The sequence below is a fragment of the Myiozetetes cayanensis genome, unplaced genomic scaffold (genome assembly GCF_022539395.1).
Source record: "Myiozetetes cayanensis isolate MyiCay16 unplaced genomic scaffold, myiCay2020 scf6-25, whole genome shotgun sequence".
NCBI classification, from domain to species: Eukaryota; Metazoa; Chordata; class Aves; order Passeriformes; family Tyrannidae; genus Myiozetetes; species Myiozetetes cayanensis.
The window spans coordinates 43,008,179-43,017,779 of record NW_026087853.1 but is presented as its reverse complement, the minus strand read 5'-3'; the positions used below and the strand labels follow the sequence as shown (position 1 = coordinate 43,017,779).

Genomic DNA, 9,601 nt, shown 5'->3' with positions numbered 1-9,601 from the left:
TAATTCACCTAAATGAAAATACATGTCTAATCTATATCTAGAATAAAATTAGTATTCGGCTTTCAATCTTTTTAAAGCCATTTCAAGCTGCAAAGTGACAGCAAACAGAGGCAATTCTGTGTCATTTCTTTGGTAAAAGTATCAGCGTTATGCTGGATAAAAGCCTCCTGCTTAGAGTAATGGTATTGTTCTTATCGACCACTGTGAAGTGCAGCAATCACACCCGGTGTTCATCTCACACTTTTAAAGGGTGAAAGTGTAAAGCATCATCTGGCAATAAGGCTTCAGGGTCGGAATAGCATGAGACCCGAATTCCTGGACAACAAGACGAATGTTTTACAGCTGGTATTGCATTTAAGGGAAGCCAGAATGGTGACTATTTCTTATTACAATTATCACCGGTGCCGCCCGTGGCTGCAAGGCGGCGCCGTGAGCGGCAGGAGGCGCCGGTGCAACACGGCCGCCCGTAGGGGCGGGGAGGCTCCCGCTGCTCTCTGCGCGGGAATTTGAGGCAAAAGACAAGAAAAAAAAACCACAGGGAATTCAGCTTTTGCTTTTTGAGGGCTTTTTTCTCCTTCCCCCCCCTTTTTGGGGGGGCTGTGTGCGTGTATATGTAAGTTGTTAAGGTGGATTAGGAGAGTTTGAATGTTTTTAACAAAATCCTGGAAAAGAAAGAATTCCCTATTTCTTAGATTAAAAGAAAACAAATTATCTTCCATCTAACCTGGAAGAGAGCGGTGTGGATGAAAAACTAGGAGTTGCTGCGATATCTCAAGAGAGCAGAAAAAGTTGGGGAGATGAGAAAGGGATTTTTTTCTTTTGCAATTTTTAAGATTCTGTGTGTGGTGGTTTTGCTAAGCTGATCCAACTCCAATAACTACTTTGGAGGATAGCCACGGCACTGAAAGCAGAAGGCAGAGGTGTTTAATCTAACGCGGCTCACAAATGTGCTCTTCCCAAGAGATCTCTAGAAAAATACAGGAAGGGCAGAGCTAAGCTTCTTTGTCTTGGGAAGGCAGAAAAATGGAAAGGGAGGATAAAGAAATAACTACTCTTTCAAAAACTTGAAGAGAAGGGCTGTCTGTTGTTTCCTCTGGCAGGATAATCCGCGGGGTGCGACAGCATCCTGCCGCCGGCTCCGCAGCCTTGAAATTTTCTCTGGACATAGTTAAAATATCAAGAAAAGCTGATCCTCACAGTCTGTAACACACCTGCTGCGTGATCACGCCGCACATCCCGGTATGCAAGAACGCGGAGGGCGCTCCCCTCCGCTCAGAGGAGTCCCGCACCGGCTGCCACCTGACACTGCCGAAGCGGGAGGAGGCGCAGGAAGAGTTGAATGCTCCGTGCGTTCTCACCACCGCGCCTCGCCCGCGGTGGCCCTGTCCGGCAGGGAGCCCCGGCATCACGGCGCGGTGTCCCGCGTTGGTGTGTGTGTCCCTACGCTGCCGGGCGGGCAGCTGCGTGTCCCTGTGTGCACACGCTGGTGCGTGAGCGATCCCTTTGTGCAACCACCTGCCGGCTCCCGGCCCTGCTCGCGGCCCCCCGCGCCGAAGGAGCGGCGGAGCAGAGGGTGTGCCGATGTGCCGCTGAACGCGGCGCGACCTCTCGGAGCTGCCGCGCCCGGAGGCTCGGCGGAATCTCGTGCACCGGCGGCGGGGGGCGGCCCCGCTGGCTGCGCACCGCCTCTCCCTTCCCCCTCCCCGCCGTCCTCCCTCGGCGTGCAGGCTCCTTTGTGCTGCCTGCAGCGGGGAGGAGGACGCGGCGGGCCGAGCGCCCCCGTCGCAGCGCGCTCCCTGCCCGCGGGCGGTCGGCAGGAGCGGCCCCCAGACCTCCCCGACCCGTGTGCCTCCGGCGGGGGCGCCCCGCCATCGCCGCTTTAAGCGGAGCGCCACGCCGGGAGACGGGGCGGGCCGGGCGCGCCCCCTCGGCTCCCCCACGTGGTGCGGGTGCCCGTGTCCCCGGCCGCCGGCGGAGTGGGACGCACACGGCGTGGGGCTGCTGCTGGGTTCTTTCGCTCCCGCCGCCGCTGTCTGGGCGGCAGCTCCGGCCCGCGGCCATGCGCCAGCGCCGCGCTGAGCGGCCGAGCGGCGGGGCTGCACCGTCGCCGTGTCCCGCGGCAGCGGCGTGAAGCGGCGTGAGGATGAGGCGAACGAGGCGGGCCGTGCCGGGCCCTCTGCCCCTTCTGGGGCTGCTGCTGCTGGGTGCCCTGCCGGGACTCTGGACGGTGCTGCTGCGGCGGGAGGCGGCGGCGCAGCCGAAGCCGGAGCCGCACCCGCCCGCGGAGCCACCCCCGGGGTGGTGGGGCTGGGGACACTCTCCGGCGGCGCGGGGCGAGTCCGCCGGCGGCGGCCAGAAAACTTTCCGGACGCTACTGGCGGTGCCGGAGGCGGCGACGAGTCGGGAGGAGCGGGGCGGCGAAGAGCGGTTCGCCGTGATCGACTCCTTGCCGCCGGCCGGTACCGCCTCTCCAGTGGAGCGGGGCATCTTCTGGAGCCGTGAGCTAGAGGAGCAGGTGCCGCCGGGCTTCGCGGCGGAGGAGGCGGCGGCGTGGCTCTCGGCCGCCCGCGCCGCCCGCGTGTCCTCGCTGGAGCGGGGCGGCTGCGGGCGCAGCTCCAACCGGCTGGCCCGGCTGTCGGACGGGAGCCGCGCCTGCGTTCGCTACGGCATCAACCCGGAGCAGATCCAGGGCGAGGCGCTCTCGTACCACCTGGCCGGGGTGCTGGGCATGCAGGAGCGGCTGCCGCCCATGGCCCTCGCCCTGGTGGAGGCCCGCGGGCGGCAGTGGGAGCCGGTGCGGGAGGAGCTGCGCGGCTCGCATTGGGCCGAGGGTGCCGTGGTCAGCCTGACCCGCTGGGTGGACAATCTCACCGCCGTGGTGGCACCCCCGCCCTGGGGCGCCGAGGCGGGCGCCGGGCGGCGGCTGGAGCCGCTGTCGGCGGGAGACTTGGGCGGTCTGCCGGCGTCGCAGCTGGTGGAGCTGGTGCAGTGGAGCGATCTGATCCTCTTCGACTACCTGACGGCCAACTTCGACCGCCTGGTCAGTAACCTCTTCAGCCTGCAGTGGGATCCCCGGGTGATGCGCCGTGCCACTAGCAACCTGCTCCGCGCCCCCGACGGCGGGCTCGTCTTCATGGACAACGAGGCGGGTCTGGTGCACGGCTACCGCCTCCTCGCCATGTGGGACCCTTACAACGAGCCGCTGCTGCGCTCCGTGTGCGTGTTCCGCGAGGGCACGGCCCGCCGTGTCGCGGAGCTGCACCGCCGCCGCAGCGCCGCCGCCGAGCTGCGCCGCCGCTACCGGGCGCGGGAGCCGCTCTGGGCGCGCCTCGGCTTCCTCTCGGAGCGCCAGGCAGAGCTGCTGCAGGCCCGCGTCGACTTCGTGCACCGCCACATCGCCCATTGCCGCGCACAGGCCGCCGTGCTCTGATGGCCCCGGGCCGGTCGGAGGCTGGCGGCGAGAGCTCCAGCTTTCCTCTCCTCCAAGGCAGCGGGACTTGCCCCGGCAGCTGCCGAAGGCAGGAGCTGACCCAGCGTGCCACCCCGGTGCTCGGCGCCCCGTAATCGCTGCGACTGCCGGGGATGGGGGGGTGCGGAGGATGGGAACGGCCGCCGGGAACGGCGGGAATCACAGGCTATTTGCCTGCCGGGGCTGTTGAGAGGAGCGATTAACTAGCGTTTGTCAAGATCTCTGAAGATGCAGAACGCAATCGGTATAATTACGGCCGAGTTTCGTTCCAGGACTCTGCTCTCAGAGTTCGGAAAAAAAAAAAAAATGAGAGGGTTCAGCATCATTAGTGCTTTCCTTAACTTTGTTGGTGCACTTGCCCTCATAAGAAACCCCATAGGAAACCTGTTGTTGTCGTTGTCTGGATTGCGGTCGAGTATCTCTTCCAAAGGACGCAGGCAGAAACACTTTTTTATATATTCTTTCTTTTGCAATGGCATATTTAAGTATGAATGTTGATATTCATAGACCAAGAACGATTGCACAATAGGGAAGCCCCTAACTAGCAAAACTGCCCTATTTATGAAATTTGTTTCCTACCAATTAACGAAAGTGAACCTTTCCACTGATTGTTAAATCTTGTCGGTGAGAAGTGTATAGGAAGCTGATACTCCCTTAGCTCTTCGTTTTTGTTGTGGTTGCATCGGGTTAAACTGTTTTGATTCTAAGCATTTGTTTGTAATCATCACCATCATCTTTTCATCTGACCAGTAAAGTAACTGACTAATGGGTGGCACAAGAAGATCTCCCATCTTTAAAAAATACTATGTGCTAAGACTTTTGACACAATAGTTAAAGTGGAGAAAAAACTCTTTCATGCACTTTACTTTGACTTTTTAATATTTTTTTTTATAGAAGACGACCTTTTTATTTTACAAAGTCTGTTTTTTATGCACATTATATATGTTCATAAGTTTTTCTGTAACATACTAAAGAAACTGATATTTCAGTAAAGTGTGTTAATGTTTTGCCTTCGGCCTGAATGTTTGCCTGAGCTCTGACAGGGAAGCATGTGTCTCCTCAGCCTTCTTTGATGGGCAATGGAGACCACCACCTTCCAGCTTCTCATTCCACTGAACTGAATGAACTCTTACTTGTTCCCTCTGAGGCAAGGAGGGGTAGAGTTCAGCTTTCAAACACTACTCTTCTCTCTCTCTCTCATTCCTAGCTGTTGTGTCACTGAAAGGGCAAAAGCTCTTTGAGTGGCTAAAGTAATGTGAGTACTTCGGCTGAATAGACATTTGTCTGGTTTTTAAAGCCTGAAATGAACTGCCTTGCCTAGCCCTGAGATAACTGTAGCAGTTAGTTTCAGCAAACTGATAGAGCTTGTGTGGGCTAGCTGCCATCAGCCTTTTTGGGTCCTGGGTCTGGATACCAACCTCTCAGTACAGGTGATGTCAGCTGTTGCTGCATCAGAAGCATCTCCAGAGATGGTGGTGTTTTCAGTGGGTGTTTATACTGGTCCTCAGTTATTTCTTCCCGTTTTGACTATTCTTGCAATGGGGGTTGAAGCAGAACTGAAAAGCAGGAAACCTTTTCAGTCTTGCTGAAATAGTTGGTGGGATTTTTTTCCCTACAAAAGTTCTGTTCTAGGAAGGGAAAGCAGTAGCAGTGCGCATACAAAATAAAATATTTGTACCTCTTGTTTGCTTTTTTACATGTACCAGCATTCACAGAAGAGGCCATTGTAAAGCTTGAAATAACAGCCAGAATAAGGACAAAGGATAAACTAATCCTTTTTAGACCCTAAATGCCAGTATATATCCTGCTGTAATCAAACAGCAGAATAATCTCTCCTACATCTGGACAGGCACCTCTTTTGATGAAGGCAGGAGCATTCTCGATGGCTGCTCAAGTAGGCATTGTCTTCAGTGTTGAGTGTTAACCCTCCCATGAGCTCAGGGAAGGTTGAGCATTCATACCTGCAGGAGGTCTTCAGTCTATTAATATTCATTATTTAGATTAAACTTCACATAAAGACAATTGCCTTTGCCTGTTACAGCAGGTTTGTGTTTGCTTGGGTTTTTTTTTGTGGATCGTTTTTTAATAGGACAACAGATTTACAACAACCCCCCCCAAAATTAATGGTTGATTAATTAGATATGTTAAATATTGCATCTGTGTGTATGCATATGTATTTCAAAATGTCCCAGCAGCCTCCGAGACTAGCTTTCATTCAGCTGCTTAACTGTCAAGGCTCTCTATTGAACTTGTATTTATAGTTCACTGCATTTATCTCTACGAACAATGCACAGAATCCCATGTGACATTCCTTTGCCATTTACATGATAATACACAATTTAACTGTAATTCTTAATTCTTCTTTAGCGTTGCTTTGTAACTGAAATACAGCAGTACTGTCGCATTCACCTCATGAAAATGCATTTAAATAATAAACTGCTGGCATACATTTCAAACCACCGTGAAGAGCAAACTGCTGTGCCACAAGCATCTAAGGTTTCATTTCTGTTAAAGTACCTTTATAATTATGGCACAACTGTGGCTTTGATGGCTAATGGGAAGTAAATCTCATTTGCAATGTCTTTAGAGCCAGAGCTTAGATAATTACCCCTTTCAAGAAGAAACATGATTTCCTAGTTGGTGACTGGTAACTTCCTCAAATTATATATAAGTAACATGTTCAAAAATTATGTAGTTGTAGGTTGGTGTGAAACTAGACATGCTGTGCTAGAGAAGCAGTGCCCTGGGAAATGAGTTCATTCACAAAGGACAGAGAAAACTAGCATAGATGGAGAATGATACTTCACTTTGTTGCTCTCTTATTCTTATGGTGCAAATCATCTGTGCCAGAAAAAGCTTTGAATTATCATTAGATTAAGGCAAACCTTACTTTATTCTGTGTGATTTCTTTAAAGAAAACACTACTTTGGAAAGTAGCAGTTTGGTACACTTTTTGCATGCCATTTTATCTGTAGATGCTGTCTTAGGTTTGACTATCTTCCTGCAGAACCAAGGGATGAAACTGTAAACCTGACAGTATAACGTCAGTGGTACTCATCTAATTACCTACTTCCAGTTGAGTTACAGTAAACCGTCAGGCAAGGAAGACCATTGCTTATTTGAGAACAGGAAGACTTCAAGAGCTGGAAGTTGTGAATAAAAGGTGGTTGTCAATAGCAGGATCGGCTGGTCCTGGCTGTGCATTGCTGGCAGCTCAGCAGCACTTTGCCTGAGGCTCAAGGAATCATCTGCACAACCTGTATCAGAATGGGGCTGTAGGGCTTTAGACCTCGCTCAGCAGAACACTAAAGGATGCACCTCCCACAGCTTTTCACAGGCTTTCAGTGAAGGATGTGCTTAGCAAGGTTGGCTGAGCTGGTGCCTTGGCCAGATGTGGACTGTTGCACAGATCTGGGTGGGAGTCTCAGCCTGCTGTCTGTCCCAGATGTGAGACAGATGGTCTGGTTTTCAGCTCAGAGAAGACCTAGGTGCTTAACTGATAATACTAGAATCAGGAAAAAAAATAGAAAAAAACCCAGGAAAAATGTAGAGATAATATTTTAATTTAAATGCTCTGCATTCAGTCTCATTTTCATGTTTCCCCACTTAAATTCAGAATGCTTCCCCAGATTTTTTCTTTTCACTGGAATCTGAGGAGTCTTGTAGGGTAGGTGGTTGTTGCTACTCCCAGCTTGAATTCATAGTCACTGGGATATTACCTCCAAACCCTACTAGTGTGAAGGGAGGATAGAGTTCACAGTTTCTGAGCACTAATGGGTATCAAAACTGTGCTTGCAAGTGGCTAATGCACCCTCAGGGAGCACCAGACAGAGAAGTCTGTGAATTCAGTGGGGTTCCCACTTCGTGAAAAAAGCAAGACTGGCATTTGCAGCGCAAATCTCCTTTTGCTTCTGTTTGCTTGCATCTGAAGTAATTTCCAGTCTCGATTTATTTTCATTGTGGATTTCCTTTGAGAATTTTCTTCACAGCTTGGGAAGCTCATCCCAGGTGCAGAGTCCCCTTACCTCTCAAACAAAAGCAGCTGCCCTGGGGATGGAGCTGTGTTGACCTCTGGTGTCACGCTTCGCTGCCCTGCTGAGGCTGTGCCAGCCTGTTCAAAGATTGGGAAGATAACTCAGGGCCAGTGGAAGACAGTGAGAATACAGTTAGTTACACCTTGACTTACTGGTCATACAGCACGCTCTTGAAATCACCAGCATGGTTTTTTGTGGTTTGCTTTCCCTTTGAAGTTTGATGCATTTTTTTAATGTTATTAAGACTTAGAATTTTCTCACTGACATTACTAGGTGGTCCAGGACTATGAGATATGAGATTACGTTAAGACTTAATCCCATTTTGCATGTTATTCCTACTTTGGAACCGCAGCATGACATTTAATCGCTCCTTCAGAGCTGTGCCTCCTGGGTTAAATGTGGCAAAGCTCCCAGGAGAATGGGCTGGGCTGCTCAGTAAGCAGTGCCTGCTGGGCACCCACACAGCTTCTGTGCCTCTCCATGACCTAAAAAACCTTTTACCTTGCTGGCTTGGGTGCTAATGTAACTCTCCCTTCTGAAGCAGTGCACACTCGTCTGAGCAGAAGTTATTTCCCAACAGCATGACTCGTGTCTGCAAACAGTATTTTATTGTGAATCAACTGGTGTTTTAACAAACATTATTAGTCCCACCCTCAGGGACTCTTTAATCTGAGGGTACTTGGAGTATTGGGCAGGAACGAGGTGTTACACCTGTAATGTCATAACACTCTCTTGTGCTGTGACTTTCCATTGCCCACTCCAGTGCAGGATGAGTTCACGGGAAAGAAGGACACACACGAGCCTGCGTGAATTGGGACTGCTGCTGTGTGCAGATGTGAAAGGAGCTGTGCAGGTGAAGGAGACTGGTCCCATCTGAAAGCCAACCAGTGCTCTACTCAAGGAAAAGAGCTCTGGCTGCATTACTGGAGGATGAACAAAAATAGCACAGCAAAGAGGGTCTGACACTGCAAGTAGATTGGGTTTTGTGTGATTCTGCTATTCAACCACTTCTTGTGGGGTTTGGGTTGGGGAGGTTTGTGTGTGTGGCACTTGTGCCATTTCTGCAAGAAAGCAAACACAAGGGAAAACTGACTGCAAAATGTAGCAATTGCTGATGCAGGGAAAATGGAGCAGACATCCTGAAGACACAGACCTCTCCAGTTCCTATCACATGGAGGGATATGCAGGTAAGGGGATTTCAGGTGGAATACAAACAGAATGCAAGCTGGGCAAGAGTAAGTAATAGCACATTCTAATAAAATAATACAGGCAGATTTAAATTTTACTGCCAGGATGCCACCATGCTTGGCTACCCTCTGTCACCTGGGCTTTTTAAAGCATCATACAGTGTCAAGCCAGTCTTCAGTGTCAATCCAGCAGAAGATGTTTTTTAATTAGTAGTCAAAGACATGAAAATTCAAAAAAGAGAAAAACAAAAAAAAACAAGCAACCAACCAACTAAACAAAAAAACTTTAAAGCATGCAAATTCCCTCCCAGATGTTGGGGCCAATGGCAAGAATCCTTTCATGACATTGTATGGGTGCAGAGATAGCGAGTCCCCCACAGCCCCCTTCTCCACTTTCTGTGAGAGTTTCCTGCAACAACCTCCAAAATGGGCCTTTTCTAGGCAGTCTGTATCAGACAGCAAGGAGAAAAATATGTGTACCAGGAGGTTTTTGGCACTTGAGTACAGGGGACCTGGCCTTCCTCTGTGTAGAACATTGACAATTAGTCATCTTGAAAAAGCATAGGCTCATTTTCAAAATCTATCACTAAATGATTTTGTTACCTGGTGGATTTCAGTGTGTGTAACATTATGTATCCTCAGGAATTTTTACTGCCCTCCATATTTAATTCAACCTATTCAATATTACTTAAACTCATTAAACACTTTTCCCATTCTGAGTGGTGAGCAGTTCAGTAAAAAGCTCCCTTTTGGTGCCATAAAATCCATTATATAACTTAATATCCAGGTATGTAACAGTTCAGGTTTTCCCAAATCATTTGGACTAGGGCATGCCATCAACCTTGAGGCATCCTCAGAGCTTGCACCTGAAGCTGTGTGACGGTGAGGATTCACAGATGTTTGGGATCGGT

The 9,601-nt window shown here is 50.4% G+C and overlaps 1 protein-coding gene across 1 annotated transcript; it reads left to right on the top strand.

The window, feature by feature from the left end:
- Positions 1–1,976: 1,976 nt before the first annotated feature.
- On the top strand, positions 1,977–5,925 carry FJX1 (four-jointed box kinase 1). Its single transcript, XM_050336495.1, has one exon. The coding sequence runs from the start codon at positions 2,144–2,146 to the stop codon at positions 3,428–3,430; it is 1,287 nt and encodes a 428-aa protein (XP_050192452.1). The 5' UTR covers positions 1,977–2,143; the 3' UTR covers positions 3,431–5,925.
- The last annotated feature ends 3,676 nt before the right edge of the window (positions 5,926–9,601 follow it).